The 16600-nt window shown below is 46.5% G+C and overlaps 1 protein-coding gene across 2 annotated transcripts in view; it reads left to right on the forward strand.

Moving 5' to 3' along the window:
- The window catches only part of ITFG2 (integrin alpha FG-GAP repeat containing 2), a 272555-nt gene that overhangs the window by 167879 nt on the left and 88076 nt on the right, over positions 1-16600 (forward strand). For both annotated transcript variants that reach the window (XM_030214748.1, XM_030214747.1), the window contains exon 8: positions 15444-15497. In XM_030214748.1, the coding sequence (XP_030070608.1) occupies positions 15444-15497 (54 nt within the window). The remainder of the gene's footprint in view (positions 1-15443; positions 15498-16600) is intronic.

Genomic DNA, 16600 nt, shown 5'->3' on the forward strand with positions numbered 1-16600 from the left:
GGCTCCTTATTGGAGTTTCGCACCGGACGCCATTTCCGATGCGCAGCATGTTGCTCCCCCGCTCTTGCGAGCACCAGTTGAGGGTGCGTCTAGGGCCGTGGCCCAGGCTGCAGAAGTGCACAGTCTGGGGAGTTTCTCTCCTGAGTTCATTTTGCTGCTGCATCAGGCTTTCCTTATGCAAAACGCTGCCCCTGCTCCCTTGTCTGATAAAGGGGTTGAGGCCTCCGGAAGCAAACGCCCTCGGGTGGATTTCCAGGCCCTAGAGGACTCTGTTTCCTCGGATGTAGATGAGGGCAGCGTATCTGAGTTCTCCCAACGGCACTTTGGGGATTCCTTGGAGGAGACGGATTCCCACTCGGATGGAGCGGATGACCCCTCTGCAGTGCGGATCTTTCGCTCAGAGGATTTGCCCAACCTGTTAGTGCAGGCCATGAGCATTTTGAAGATTTCCTCTCCGGAGGACGTCTCTCCCTCAGCCTCTGTTGGCTCCGCCATTATGCTGGGGACGAAGCGCCCGCCTAGAACCTTCCACGTGCATGAGGCCATGCACACCTTGATTTCGGCTCAATGGGATGTCCCAGAAGCGAGCCTCAAAGTGGCTAGGGCTATGTCCCGCCTCTATCCTCTGCCTGAAGGTGAACGGGAGGCCTTTCTTTGGCCTACCGTGGATTCTTTAATCACTGCGGTGACTAAGAAAACGGCGTTGCCGGTGGAAGGTGGCACGGCCCTAAAGGACGCCCAAGACAGAAGATTGGAGGCGGCTTTAAAGTCGTCCTTCGAGGCGGCTGCTTTAAGTTTGCAGACCTCAGTTTGCGGCTCCTATGTGGCCAGGGCGTGCCTGACGATTGTGCAGCGGGCTTCCCCCTCAGATCCTTCCTTGAGGGCTGATTGGCCGGCCCTGGAATCGGGCTTGGCTTATTTGGCAGACTTGCTGTATGATGTCTTAAGAGCCTCGGCTAAAGGTATGGCTCACACAGTCTCTGCACGGCGTTGGCTTTGGCTGAAGCATTGGTCTGTTGACCACGCCTCTAAGTCTCGCCTGGCTAAGTTGCCTTTTGAAGGCAAGCTGCTCTTTGGGGTCGAGCTGGACAAAATTGTGACCGATCTCGGCACGTCTAAGGGCAAGAGGTTACCAGAGGTCAGGGCTCGGGCCAGTGGTGCCTGCCCCGGTTCCTCCAAAGGACGGTTTCAGGAAGCCCGTCGGTATCGCCCCGGGCAAGTCGGGCTCCTCTGCCCCCTCTTCCTTCAAGAGGAACTTCTCCCCCAAGCAGCATTCCTTTCGCAGAGACCGCCGTCCTGGAGGTGCATCCTCCGGTCCTCCCCCAGGGTCTCGTACCCAATGACGGGGCCCTGGTCCATGGCCCAGAGCAGATTGGAGGACGCCTGTCCTCGTTTCTGGGCGAGTGGACCAGGGTAACTTCAGACGCTTGGGTGCTGGAAGTCATCAGAGACGGCTACAAGCTAGAGTTCTGCCGACCCTTAAGAGACAGGTTTGTACACTCTCCCTGCAAGTCTCCGGTCAAAGCTGTGGCAGTGCAGCAGACTTTGGACAATCTGATCCGCCTGGGTGCGGTCGTTCCGGTGCCAGTAGATCAGCTTGGCAAGGGACGTTACTCCATTTACTTTGTGGTACCAAAGAAAGGAGGTTCTGTACGGCCTATCCTCAACCTCAAAGGGGTCAATCGGGCCTTGAAAGTTCGGCACTTCCGAATGGAGACTCTCCGCTCTGTTATAGCGGCAGTGAAGGCAGGGGAGTTCCTGGCATCCTTGGACATCAAGGAAGCGTACTTGCATATTCCCATCTGGCCTCCTCATCAACGCTTTCTGCGTTTTGCAGTCCTGGGCCGACACTTCCAGTTCAGAGCCCTCCCGTTCGGGTTGGCTACTGCTCCGCGGACCTTCTCCAAAGTAACGGTGGTCATCGCGGCCTTCCTACGAAAGGAAGGAGTACAAGTCCATCCTTATCTGGACGACTGGTTGATCCAAGCCCCCTCTTAGGCAGAGTGTGGCAGAGCTGTAGACCGGGTGATTGCTCTTTTGAGCTCCCTGGGGTGGATCATCAACTGGGAGAAGAGCCAGCTGCGCCCGACTCAGTCCCTGGAGTATCTGGGAGTTCATTTCGACACCCAAGTGGGCAGAGTGTTCCTGCCAGACAATCGGATTGTCAAGCTTCAGGCTCAGGTGGACCAGTTCCTAGTAGCCTCTCCTCTTCGGGCTTGGGACTATGTGCAGCTGTTGGGCTCTATGACGGCCATGATGGAAGTAGTGCCCTGGACCAGGGCTCATATGAGACCACTACAACTCTCTCTGCTGCAGCGCTGGACTCCAGTCTCGGAGGATTACGCTGTGCGCCTTCCCTTGGACCCAGCGGTGCGCAAGGCGCTGAGCTGGTGGCTGAGGACAAACAAGTTGTCCGCAGGGATGCCTCTTTTGACCCCGGATTGGGTTGTCGTCACGAGGGGAGCCCACTGCTTGGGAAGGACAGCGCAGGGGCTCTGGTCTCCTGCAGAGGCAAAGTGGTCTATCAACCTCCTGGAACTCAGAGCCATTCGGTTGGTGCTTTTGGAGTTTCTCCCGGTACTGGCGTTGAAGCCAGTACGGGTCCTGTCGGACAATGCCACGGCTGTGGCCTATGTCAATCGCCAGGGAGGTACCAAGAGTGCCCCTTTAGCCAAGGAGGCCATGAATCTATGCCAGTGGGCGGAAGCGAACCTGGAACAGCTGTCGGCGGCCCACATTGCCGGAGTTATGAATGTCAAGGCGGGCTTTCTCAGTCGCCATACCTTGGATCCCGGAGAGTGGCAGCTATCAGCTCAGGCGTTCTTGGACATCACGAAGCGCTGGGGCCAGCCGAGCCTAGATCTGATGGCGTCATCGGCCAATTGCCAAGTGCCGCGCTTTTTCAGCAGAGGACGGGACCCTCGATCTCTGGGAGTAGATGCTCTTCTCCAACAGTGGCTGACACAGGAGCTTCTCTATGTGTTCCTGCCCTGGCCCATGTTGGGCAGGGTGCTAGACCGGGTGGCAAAGCATCCGGGCCGGATAATCCTGGTGGGTCCGGACTGGCCTAGACGCCCCTGGTATGCGGACTTGATCAGGCTCTCAGTGGACGGCCCTCTGCGGCCGCCAGCGGAACAGGGCCTGTTGCATCAGGGTCCCGTGGTGATGGAGGATCCCTCCCCCTTTGGTCTTTCGGCTTGGCTATTGAGCGGCAGTGTCTGAGGAAGAAGGGCTTCTCAGACAAGGTCATCGCCACTATGCTGAGAGCGAGGAAGCGCTCTACTTCTACTGCTTATGCCAGGGTTTGGCGTATCTTTGCATCGTGGTGTGAGGCAGGCTCTCTTTCTCCCTTCACTGCTCCAATTTCTTCAGTGTTGGCGTTCCTGCAAGAAGGTCTGGAGAAAGGCCTGTCGCTCAGTTCCCTTAAAGTCCAGGTTGCAGCTCTGACTTGCTTCAGGGGTCGCCTGAAGGGTGCTTCCCTGGCCTCGCAGCCAGATGTGGTGCGCTTTCTCAAGGGAGTTAATCACCTACGCCCTCCTCTGCGCTCGGTGGTGCCTGCGTGTAATCTCAATCTGGTGCTAAGATCCTTGCAGAAGCCGCCTTTTGAACCCTTGTCGAGGGCATCTCTGAAAGACCTGACGTTGAAAGCAGTCTTTTTGGTGGCTATCACTTCAGCCAGACGAGTGTCCGAGCTCCAGGCGCTATCATGTCGGGAACCCTTCCTGCAGTTCACTGAGGCAGGAGTGTCTATTCGCACGGTGCCTTCCTTCCTGCCCAAGATTGTTTCTCGCTTCCATGTAAATCAGCAGCTCTGCCTACCCTCCTTTCGTAGGGAGGACTATCCAGAGGAGTACTCTGCTCTCAAATATCTAGATGTGAGACGAGCCATCATCAGAAACTTGGAAGTGATCAATGATTTCCGGAAGTCGGATCATCTGTTTGTGCTGTTCGCAGGTCCTCGTAAGGGGCTGCAGGCATCCAAGCCTACAGTGGCACGATGGGTAAAGGAGACCATTGCAGCGGCTTATGTGGTCGCGGGGAAGATGCCACCTATCCAGCTGAAGGCTCACTCCACTAGAGAACAGGCGGCCTCGATGGCAGAGGCCGGGTCCGTCTCCTTGGAAGAGATTTGCAAGGCGGCAACTTGGGCATCGGCTCATAACTTCTCCAGGCATTACCTCTTGACTGTGGCTGCTCGGACGGAGTTCCGGTTTGGAGCTTCAGTGTTGCGGTCAGGGATTTCTATGTCCCGGCTGTAGGGCAGCTTTGTACCCCTCCCGCTTCGGCGGTGTTGGGGTCAGTCAGCTCCTCCCACGGTTGCAGTTGCAGGATAAGCCAGATCCCCCCGCATCGGCGGGTGTGGTGTCCCTCCCCCGCTCCACGGGGATGAGCTGGATGGATTCCCCTCCCCCGTTTCGGCGGTGGTGAGCTGGGCAGAGTGTCCCTTTGTGGGTGTAATTCTCTAAGTGCTGAGTCCTGCGGATGGAGCTTTGATATCGACATACTGAGGAGTTTCCGGCAGCACATGACCACATATAGGGAGGCAAAAGGATTGCTCTCTATCGCCACCTGCTGGTAGATGGACACAACCCACCAGTCTATGGATTGATCAGCTATGATTAATGGAAAGAAAATTATCAGGTATGATACATAATTTTACCATTCCATGTAATGGGCCCTAAACTGTGGAACTCATTACCAGTGAAGCTTTGTTAAATAGATTCACTTTTTCTCGGTGCTTTTTTTGTAGGTACTCATACAGGGCCTACCTTAAGGGCAGGGTCACTATCTATGGCTGCACCCCTATAGTACCCACACCACACAGTAGCCAAACCCATTTGACCAGCCATGGAGTATATAAAAAGCAACAATGAAAATAGTACACAAGTCCCTAGATCCAACAAATGAACCCCTAAGAGTGACCATAAGCCAATAAAATATGTAGATAAAAATTCAGCTGAAACCCTCCAAAGCCAGACTCTGGCATGCAGAATAACACCAGAAAAACAAAAATATTTTCCATTTCTAATGCTATAAAGATAGCAGACATAAATTTCAAAAACGGACATATTCCATTCACTATATTACAAATTAACAACTACAAATAAAAAAAATTAACACAGCTGCCACACTACTTTATCTTAAACTAAAAATAAAATTATGGTTGTCTGGCCACATACTTTTTCCCAATTGTTTTGGCCCCAGTTTCCAGCATTTGCCCTCTCTCTCCTCCACACATCCATCCAGTATTTCTCTCTCTCTCTCTCTCTCTCTCTCCCCCCCCCCCCCCACACACACACATCCGTCCAGTATTTGCCTTCTCTCCCACACATCCATCCAGCATTTGCCCTCTCTCTCTCTTCTCTTCCACATATCCATCCAGTATTTAACAACATAAGAGTAGCTATATTGGGTCACACCAATGGTCCATCTAGCCCAGTATCCTGTTTTCCAGTGGCTAAGCCAGGTCACAAGTACCTGGCAGAAACCCAAATTTCCGGAGAGGGGAAGGCGGTAGAACGAGGGGACATGAAATGAGTTTGAAGGGGGGCAGACTCAAGAAAAATGTCAGGAAGTATTCTTTCACGGAGAGAGTGGTGGGTGCTTGGAATGCCCTCCCGCGGGAGGTGGTGGAGAGGAAAACGGTAACGGAATTCAAACATGCATTGGATAAACATAAAGGAATCCTCCTCAGAAGGAAGGGATCCCCAGAAGCTTAGCTGGTGGTGGGAGGCAGGGCTTGTGGTTGGGAGGTGGGGATAGTGCTGGGCAGACTTATACGGTCTGTGCCAGAGCCGGTGGTGGGAGGCGGGGCTGGTGGTTGGGAGGCGGGGATGGTGCTGGGCAGACTTATACGGTCTGTGCCCTGAAAAAGACAGGTACAAATCAAGGTAAGGTATACACAAAAAATGGCACATGTGAGTTTATCTTGTTGGGCAGACTGGGTGGACCGTGCAGGTCTTTTTCTGCCGTCATCTACTATGTTACTATGTTATGCGCTGGAGATGTTCATTCCATAAAACCGGCCAAGGACGCACTAGTGATTTAGACCTTTTTTTTTTTGTTGTTGGTTTGATTATCCTATTTGGACATTTCCTGCTAAGAAAAACATCTCTCGCTTTTAGACCACTTTTTCGACCTCCTTCTGTTTTGAAAATGAGCCCAATAGTCTGCTAGCCAACTAGGCTGGGTAGACAATCTATGTGCTTTAGTCCACTCAAGACAGAAGGCTAAGGCTCTCTAGCAATCCAGAGTGTGCAGTAAGCTTTAGCTTTGATGGGCATGAAGACTACCTGTTCCACTCTACTCATTATTTTATAGACCTCTATCATATCTCCCCTCAGCCATCTCTTCTCCAAGATTTAGAACTGTAGCCGCTTTAGCCTTTCCTCATAGGGACGTCATCCAGTCCTCTATCATTATTGTCACCCTTCTCTGTACCTTTTCTAATTCCACTATATATTTTTTGAGATACAGTGACCATAATTGCACACCATTGAATGATGCAAAGGCATTATAATGTCCTCATTTTTATTTTCCATTCATTTCCTAATAATACCTAACATTTATTGTCCCCACTCTCTCCTCCACACATACATCCAGCATTTGTCTCCCCCCCCCCCCCCCCCCAATCTCTTCTCCACACATCCATCCAGCATTTGGCCTCACTCTTTCCCTATATTGATACTGACAGCTATTTCTCATATTTTTGTTTTATAATATTTTTACAATGTGAATTTTGGTCACGTTTTACCAGCTCTTTATGGGCGCTAATATATGTGGTAAAGCATATGTCAGACTGCCTCAAGAGAAGCATGACAGACTTTGTCAACTGATGGACACAGTAAAGAATCTAGCAAACAGTTGATCTGGTCAACCTCTGAGACAGCATCAAGAGCCTTTGCATTGGTATTGGTATATGTAGGCCTTTGATCTTAGGCCAGAAATGCGCTGGTTGCTGATTTTCCATCCAGTCCTTCCATTGGAATGCCCTTCCAGATAGTATTTGCTCTGAACAGTCTTAGCCAAAGTTCAGGCCTTCTTGGGACTGTAGTGATATGGTGCAGACATCAGTTCATTGGAATCCTCTCACAGAAGACGCAACTTTTTAAGTTGTTCTCTTATTCCCTTATTTCTCTTTTGTCTTACTGTCCTATACTGAATTTGTAATCCCTTTCTTAATTCCAGATTTTTATAGATTGTAAACAGCTTTGTTTTTACTTTGAAAGGTGGTATACAAAGCCACCATAAAACATAAACACTGACTTCCTCTGCAAGAGAAATAACCTCTTTAGAGAGAAGGTCAAAGAAGCAGTGAATCAAGTAAAACTTCTGTTCTCTCCTACCCTTAATGTCAATGAGGAGTTACTTGCTTTGGGGAAGGGGCTGAGGAGTCATTTCTGTCTACTTAAAAAACATTATCCTTCATCTTCTCCCCCCCCCCCCCTTAGCAATAGGGACCCTACTCTTTCCCCGGACAAAAGAAGATTGGGTTCAGGAGAGCATAGCTAATATCCCAATAACCATTCCTGGGAACATACCTGAAAAGAAGGAAGAAAAATATTTTATATAAACTCTTAGCGTCAAATAACCTCAGACAGTTGTGTTCAGTATGGTGCAGAATGGATGCAGACTTGGTTTATTAGAAATCCAACCAAAGTACCCCCTCACCTTCTTCATGAGGTTCTTGGTCTACTTTTTAGCATTAACTTTTCTAAGCTAAAGCAGTAAAGCCCATCACACCATGAGAAAAAGGTCAAGGGTTTTATTTCAAGTATTTAATAATACCAAAATAGGACTCTGTCCCATCCTGGAATTGAGCCATGAACAAATGCTTGATAAATGGGAAGTGCATGATGGTTTCCCAAGGTGACTTAATCCTGTTTCTATTAAAAGAAGACTAGCTGTGCTGTCTGGATTTAAAGGATGCTTATACTTAACATAGAGATACTGCTTGTGACTTGGATGTATCTCGGATTTTTCATAGAAAACCCTACCTCCAATTTGTGTAATGCTGTTTGGCCTAGCATTAACACATACGTATTCTCAAAGGAGGTAATTTGATGTAGGAGACAAAACTTCTCAGACTTTGCAGGATGTTCAAAGTAAATGCATACATATAATTTTCGTTTTGAACCTTCTCCCTTTTAATTTTTGCAGATAATTTTTCTGATTAAAAATATATAGTTTTCAGGTGTGTGTATATGTAATTTGAAATCCTACCTCAGGAATGTCTCCCTACAGAAGGTACAAAATGGCATTACCTGCATATTTTATCCCCAAAACAGGGCAGGCAATGTTATAAAAACCTATTTCCACAGATAAAGCACTGTTTTTAGCTGCAGAAATGGCTTTGAATATTATCCCCAAATGTCTAGCCATGGTTGTAGCATATCTTTGCATACCCGAGGGTGCACATGTTTCCTCTATTTAGAGGGTTGTCTGATCAATGGTATATCTCAGGAAGATGTGAAAGAATTGATGGACAAAACCATCTGTATTCCCCAGGAGTCTGTGCTGGGACCGCTGCTTTTTAACATATTTATAAATGATCTAGAGATGGGAGTAATTAGTGAGGTAATTAAATTTGCTGATGACACAAAGTTATTTAAAGTTGTTAACTCACAAGAGGATTGTGAAAAATTACAAGAGGACCTTACGATACTGGGCGTCTAAATGGCAGATGACATTTATTGTGAGCAAGTACAATCTGGGAAAGAGAAACCCGAATTATAGCTATGTAATGCAAGGTTCCACATGAGTCACCGACCGGGAAAGGTGTCTAGGCATTATTGTTGATAAGTTGAAACCCTCTGCTCAGTGTGCAGCGGCTAAGAAAGCAAATAGAATGTAAGGTGTTATTAGAAAAGGAACGGAAAACAAAAATGAGGATGTTATAATGCCTTTGTTTTGCTCCATGGTGCAACCGCACCTGGAATATGTGTTCAATTCTGGTCACTGCGTCTCAAAAAAGATATAGTGGAATTAGAAAAGGTACAGAGAAGGGCGACAAAAAATGATAAAGGGGATGGAATGACTTCCCTATGAGGAAAGGCTAAAGTGGCTAGGGCTCTTCAGCTTGAAGAGATTGCTGAGGGGAGATATGATAGAGGTCTATAAAATAATGAGTGGAGTGGAAAGGGTCGACATGAATCGCTTGTTTATTCTTTCCAGAAATACTAAGACTAGTGGGCACGCAATGAAGCTAGAAAATAATAAATTTAAAACGAATCTGAGAAAGTATTTCTTCACTCAACATGTAATTAAACTCTGGAATTTGTTGCCAGAGAATGTAGTAAAAACAGTTAGCGGGGTTTAAAAAAGGTTTGGATGGCTTCCTAAAGGAAAAGTCCATAGACCATTATTAAAATGGACGGGGAAAATCCACTGCTTATTTCTAGAATATAGGTCAGATTAAGATCTATTGCAGTAGAAAACTAGTAGGCTGCAGAGGTTATCTCATAGTTTCTCAACGTCCATATATACCATTTGTTGGTCTGGTTCTAGGGACTATGTATGTTTCTAATCATTGATAGCCTCCAGCCAACCAGTAGTACAAAAAGTACTCATGTACATATACAAACTTAAATCAAAATATGTACTACTGGTCAAATGAATATTTCAAAAATTCAACATTATTGCAAAAAAACGCAAGTAATGCATTAAAGGTACTTAGCTTGCGGGCTCCAGGTTCTATCTTATTGTTTTCTGAAGCTGGAGTTTCCCGAATTCCATCATAGCTTGGTAAAGTTTAACTGGCAACAATTCGATTTCAGCTGATAATACTTGATTTATGCCCTTGACAAAGCCAGAGACCGCGAAACAGGGTCCTGTCGGGCGCACTACGGTATCGGAGTTGCCAGTTAAACTTTACCAAGCTATGATGGAATTCGGGAAACTCCAGCTTCAGAAAACAATAAGATAGAACCTGGAGCCCGCAAGCTAAGTACCTTTAATGCATTACTTGCGTTTTTTTGCAATAATGTTGAATTTTTGAAATATTCATTTGACCAGTAGTACATATTTTGATTTAAGTTTGTATATGTACATGAGTACTTTTTGTACTACTGGTTGGCTGGAGGCTATCAATGATTAGAAACATACATAGTCCCTAGAACCAGACCAACAAATGGTATATATGGACGTTGAGAAACTATGAGATAACCTCTGCAGCCTACTAGTTTTCTACTGCAATAGATCTTAATCTGACCTATATTGTGTAGTTATACAAAGTCTTTTTGAGATTAAGTGTAGCCATTTTTTTGTGTTTTTTTTGTATTTTTGTATTTCTAGAATAAGCAGCATAAATGTATTGTACTGTTTTGTGATCCTGCCCGGTACTTGTGACCTGCATTGACCACTGTTGGAAACAGGATTCTGGGCTTGATGGACCTTCGGTCTGTCCCAGTATTGCAGTACTTCTGTTCTTATCATGTCTTATATGTGATAGATTTAGAAAACTCAATCCTGGCCTTCCTGAGGGCAGGAATCCACCAGCCTAAATGTGATTGCAGGTATCTGCCAGAGGCCCTGCCACCTCCCCTGAACGTACTTTGTAGTATTCTCCCAGAAATCCATCAAGCCCAGGATTCTTGCCTTTCCGAAGATGAGTAATAACTGTAGCTACCTCCTGGCTAGAAATGGGAGCATTAAGTTTACTGTTATCAGCATCTGTCACCTGCGGAATGGCAGCCTCCTTAACATATGCAGTAATTCAATTCTGAAGAATTTAAAGTTTTTTTAAAAAAATCAGCCAATTCTGCAGCTATCTCCTGGTAATAGAATTTACTCTCCTCCTGCCTTCCCAGTATTTTCTTTACCCATCTGGAATTCTGTTGCTGTCTTAGTTGCCAGGCCAAGAGTTTTCCAACTTTGTTGCCCCCTTCCCATTCTCTTTTTATGTAGCATAGTAACATTCCAACTTTGTTGCCCCCTTCCCATTCTCTTTTTATGTGGCATAGTAAATATTGAATTTTAACAACATCCAGAGCATCAAGTTGTCTTTTCAGGGTTAACATTTGTGCATACCCATCAGAGGAGGGGGTCTGCTTCATGAATGCGCTGAGACTGTGCAGGTTTTTTTTAGCAAGGTCTGATCAGTTTTATCGGCTGTGTGTTTAATAAGCACTCCCCGCATATACACCTTGTCAGCATCCCAGACCATAGCTAAACTAACATCCTCTGTTTTATTTGTGGCCAAATATTCTGTCCAGTGCTTTTGGAGAACTTGCTGCATCTCAGAGGATTGCAAGAGATCTATATTTGCTCTCCGAGCTTCAAACATCAACATCCTATTAGACTTCGCTGTTTGTAATACCCCTGTTACTGTCACATGATCTAATATCAGAATTCGGTAAAGAGTCAAATTAGACAAATGATGCACGGTTTTTTGCTCTGTAAAAATATGATCTAGTCTAGAATACGTATTATATTTACCCAAATCATATGTATATTTTATACACCCTGGATTCTGCAGTCTGTAAACATCTTACAGAGAATACCTACACAAGGTTTCTCAAAGATCCTTGCCTTCTCTGTGTGTCTCCCTGCTAGAATCATTTGATCTATCCACCTTTCCTAATTCAACAAGTCTATACCGGGCATGGTTACTGCGCAGAACTTCTCCATTCCTGTCGCAGCAAGTTTGAAACTCCTTGGGGTCATTCTGGATTCCCATTTGATTCTTGAGCTTCAAGTCACGTCAGTTACGAAGCGAATGTTCCTTTCCATGAGGTCCCTTAGGCGTATCAAGCAGTACCTACCATTTGCCCTATTTAGGACACTAATCCATTCCCTCGTCTTGAGCCAATTCGACTACTGCAATGGAATTTACACCAGTTGTACGGAGCACACCCTTAAGAAACTCCAAACAGCGCAGAACACGGCGGCGAGGCTGCTATTTGGCAAATCTCGATTTGAGGCAGCAACGCCCTTTTGTGAGAAGCTCCACTGGCTCCTGATCAAAGAACGGATTTGAATTCAAAGTCTGTGCTCTTACCCACAAGATTGTATATGGGGACGCTCCAGTCTATATGTTCAGCCTGATCGACCTCCTGCCCAGAAATTCCGAGAAGTCGTTCCGCACCTATCTCAATCTCCACTTTCCTAACTGCAGGAACTTAAGATACAAGCTGCTCTTTGCCTCTTCATTTTGCTTCCAGTGTCCCCGTTACTGGAATGCTCTGCCATCAACGTTAAAAGAGACTACCGATCACAGACTATTCAAGAAATCCCTGAAGATCTACCTATGTGATCCTCAGCTGCTTGATCATCTGCATCTCCGCCTTCCTTTCCCCTGCTGTTTCCCTCTCTTCCCCTCATGTACTTTATTCTCTGCTTTGCACTTGTACTATTATGTTGTACTCTTTCCTCAAACATTGTAAGCTACATAGAGTCTGCCTTGGTGGGATTATGCGGGATATAAATGTTCACAATAAATAAATAAATACAATTCATATCCCCAGCAAGAATTAAGTCACCCACTATATGTGATTGGATATTCCTAAGGGTCCTGCAAAAGTACCTATCTTCCATCCTATTAGGAGCATATAAACTGTTGTACAGTCCCATGTATCCACTTTACCAGTCACCCATGCCATGTGTCCCAAAGCATCCCCTCCCTGGGCATATTGTATAAAAGGGATGGACTTTCTGATAATAGTAGATACCCCTCTTTTCTTTGACTCAGCAGCAGAGGCCTGGAGAACTATCCAGTCTTTCCTCTGAAGATGAAAGGAATCTCCCTGAGTTAATTTAGTTTCTTGCATCAGTTCCAGGTCAAACTGAAGGGATCCCAAGTGTCTCAACACACGCATGCGTTTTATTAGGGCTATTAAGGCCTCCAACGTGGCTATTTTAACCCCCCCCCCCAGCTCCCCATCACACCAATCCCAAAACGTATTCCACCATATCCCACCCATACTCATAACACATCCACCCTGATACCCAAATAAAAAAACGCTTCCCCATCAAACCCACCCACCACTCCAATCCCTACCCCTCCTGCTTCTACAACCCCTCCCCAAAATCCTCAGAAACAGTTTCAAATCTTCCTCAGTGACCAGCTTCCCCCACTCCCTCACCCACCTCCACATATGAGAAATATTACACCCACAGCATCTACTGAATTGAGATAACATGAAAAGAAGATATATGAAAGAACACAAACAGTATACTCTTATCACATAGAAACAGAACATGAGCAGCTGCAAACTTCTTCACCAGCAGAAACCAAGAAAAAACAATTCAAGAGCCTGGAATTTCCACTTCTTCATGTAGTACACTTTCTGCGTGACCCTCTGTCTCCACCTCCGTTCCTTGTACAGAACTCACAGATGACAAGCTCAACTGATCCTCCTCTCCCGAAGGGTTAGGAGGAGCCCGAAAGAATTGATGCCCTAAAGGCAGCTGCACAGAAGGTACAACAACTGACTGGATCTCAACTTGGGTATCCGTTTTCCAGTTTCGCTGAAGTTTAGAAGATGGAACCGCTTTCTTAAAAGCAGCAGGTAACGCGGAACTTATCTTGGGTTCCCTGATGGAATCCTTCATTTGTATTCAAGTAAAATCCAAACTTTTTGGAAATATCTGGATCTCCTTCTCAGACTGTAGAAATCTTCTCCGACCATCCGCAGTAATAACCAGCTTGGTGGGAAACCAATTTCTTGCTTGAATCCCCCTGTTCAACAAAGCCTGATTATACTGACAGAGTTCTTTCCTTCTCCTTTGGGAAATATGCATCTCTGATATCTTGAATTTCCATTTCTGTTTTTCTAGTATTGCTGTATATTGGCCCTTCCAGAAACAGCTCTGTCTCTGGTCCCACCCTTTCGGAAACAGGAAATGAGGGCGGGACCAGAGGCAGAGCTGAGATGGAAGGGAAGGCAGGCTGAAGCGCCGTGCCTGCTCGCCTTTCACTGCTGCTGCCGGACCCCAAGGTAAGAACTTTTAAATTCTGGGCGGCACGCAGTAAGGCGAGGGGCAGGCGGAGGACTGGGAGAAGAGGGTGGGCAATGCAGGTCGGGCTTGCACTCGCAGGGGAGAGAGAAGGAGGGAGGCGCGGGGGTCTGGAACTCGGAGGAGAGGGGGGCATGGAACTCGGAGGGGAGGAAAAGGAGAGAAGGAGGGGAGGAAAGGAAGAGGAGGGGCCTGGAACTCAGTGGAGAGGTAGGGAGGGAGGGGAGGGGGCATGGAACTCGGAGGAGAGGGAGGTAGGTAGGGCGAGGGCATGGAACTCGGAGAAGAGAGAGAGGGGGCCTGGAACTCGGAGAAGAGAGAGAGGGGGCCTGGAACTCAGAGGAGAAGGGGGAGGAGGAGGGGGGCCTGGAACAGAGGAGAGGGAGAGAGGGGGGCCTGGAAGGAGAGGGAGGGAGGGAGGCCTGGAACTCTGAGGAGAGGGAAGGGGGCCTGTAACTCGGATGAGAGGGGGGGGAGCGAGGGGGTTAAGCTGGAACTTGGAGGATAACCTTGTTAGTGCCCGTTTCATTTGTGTGAGAAATGGACATGTTTTACTAGTTATCAATAAAGCCTATGCATGCATGCGTCAGACATTCTGCAGTGGGAGGTAGAGCGAAGAGAAGAGAGAGCCTGCTGCTGTTGATGCTTGCTTTCTGCAGAGCCAACCAAACTGCCCACTGCCTTGTTTTGTGCTGGCAAAACTAGACACCAGGTCTGATTTTTTTTTTTTTTTTTTTAATCCAGTTGCCATGGTGACCTGGCGCCTAGGGTTTGTTGAGCCCTGTATTAAGCTTTGCTTTATTATCCACTTGATTTATTTATTTGTATACTTTTTATACCGCCATATCAAAGCAGTTTACAATGCAAAATTAAGTTTACCAGTACTAAAACCAATGGCTAAGACAACAACAGCAAAAACATTAAATAAACGAAAAGGAAGGGAAATGAGTAACACAGCAATATGTTTCCAAAACACTGTTCAACCAGAACACAGAAGGGAATGTCAAATATAGTGATTATAAAAGCTTACAAATTCCCAAGTTAAAAATTTAAATTAAAAATGGTAGGTAAGCTTAGATATTTAGTGACTTTTCCAAACTCACACAATGTAGTAGAAGCAGAGGAATGCTTGTAATTTCCATTCAGTACCTTGACACTTAGCCTCCTTGAAGGCCATTTTACTATGAATTATCAGTGATAAGCTAGGTAATGTCAAGAAAGTGAAGTGAGAAATGTGGCTCTTTGTATATTAATGACCCTCAAAGAAATATTAAACTTCCAAGTTTGTGGAATGTATTTTGATTTGGTGGTGGGGGGCGGGGGGTAATAAGTGAGACTTTTATTTCATCTAATCCACAGAATTCAGTGTCAACACTTTTTTTTGGCTGTGGAAAATGTACCTGTTTGTCTCTTGTGTGGTGATAGGAGTTTCAACATGCCTACTCTAACTAGCTCTTTCCACTTCACATTTCTCATCTTTTTTACAGGGTCTGGTGCTGGAGACTTCAAATCAGGCCTGTTTGCCCTGTGCACTTTGGATGGTAAGCTATGCTGGTACTTTTATTATCAAGTTTACTGTTTGGTGTGATCTCTGGTTTGTACTGTCATTGTACACAAGACTCTTACTGGCTGATATTCAAGACTATTTAACCCGCCAGGAATGGCTTTTGGCTGGTTAAATAGCATTTTAGTGCCTAACTGTGTATATTCAGTGGGAGATAACCAGTTACCTCTGCTGAATATTTGTGGTTTAACGGTTAGTAGCTAACCAGCTATGCATGATGTATCCGATTAGGCGTTGATATTCAGTGCCAAACTGACTGTTTGGCAGTTAATATAGGTCATATAAATAGCTAACCAGTTAGCACTAAATATCAGCTTAACCAGTTAAGTTGCCGCAGACAAAAATGAAACTGGATATTCTATGCCGGTTGCCAGATACGGCGTAGCATTGAATATCTGGTTGGACAGCTGGCATTGGGCTGTCACCACTAGGACCAATTATTTCTCTCTCTCTTGTCCCCATATCCATCATCTCTCCCTCTTTTTTTCACTCCCGTTATCTAGTATCTTTTTCCTTCCCCTCCACCCCCAGATCTATTATCTCTCTCTTTCTCCCCATCACTAAAGCTGATATTGATTTACTCATGTTGAGTTAAATCTTTTATTAAATCTGACTTATTTAGAACTGTGTGAGATTAAAGAGCGTAAAAACTTGTTACACAAAATGAAATATAAGATAGCAGATGCCATAGTCCTTCCCGCAGTCCTACATCTCTCCCTCCCCTCCCGTTTTCCAGTATCTCCCTCGTCCTCCCATCTACCTCCGGGTCCAGCATCGCTCCTCCCCCCATCCTGGTGAGCATCCACTCTCCTGTGCCCCACCCCCCCACCAAGCTACCTAAAAGCTGGTGTTCTATTTGGTACCTGGTGGTAGCAGCAGCAATTCACTGTTGGCCTGTGGCCTGCTCTAAATCTTTCCCTGTGACTCATCCTGCCCATGCGTAAACAGGAAGAAATGATGGGGGGGGGGGGGGGGGGCAAGACGAGTCAAGGGAAACCTTTTGGAGCAGGCTTGCTTCTCGCAGATCTCCCATTAAACCATCTTTCTCCCCTTGAATCTGTTCAGAATTCTGCTGCACAT

Source organism: Microcaecilia unicolor, chromosome 9 (assembly GCF_901765095.1).
Source record: "Microcaecilia unicolor chromosome 9, aMicUni1.1, whole genome shotgun sequence".
Lineage (NCBI taxonomy): Eukaryota > Metazoa > Chordata > Amphibia > Gymnophiona > Siphonopidae > Microcaecilia > Microcaecilia unicolor.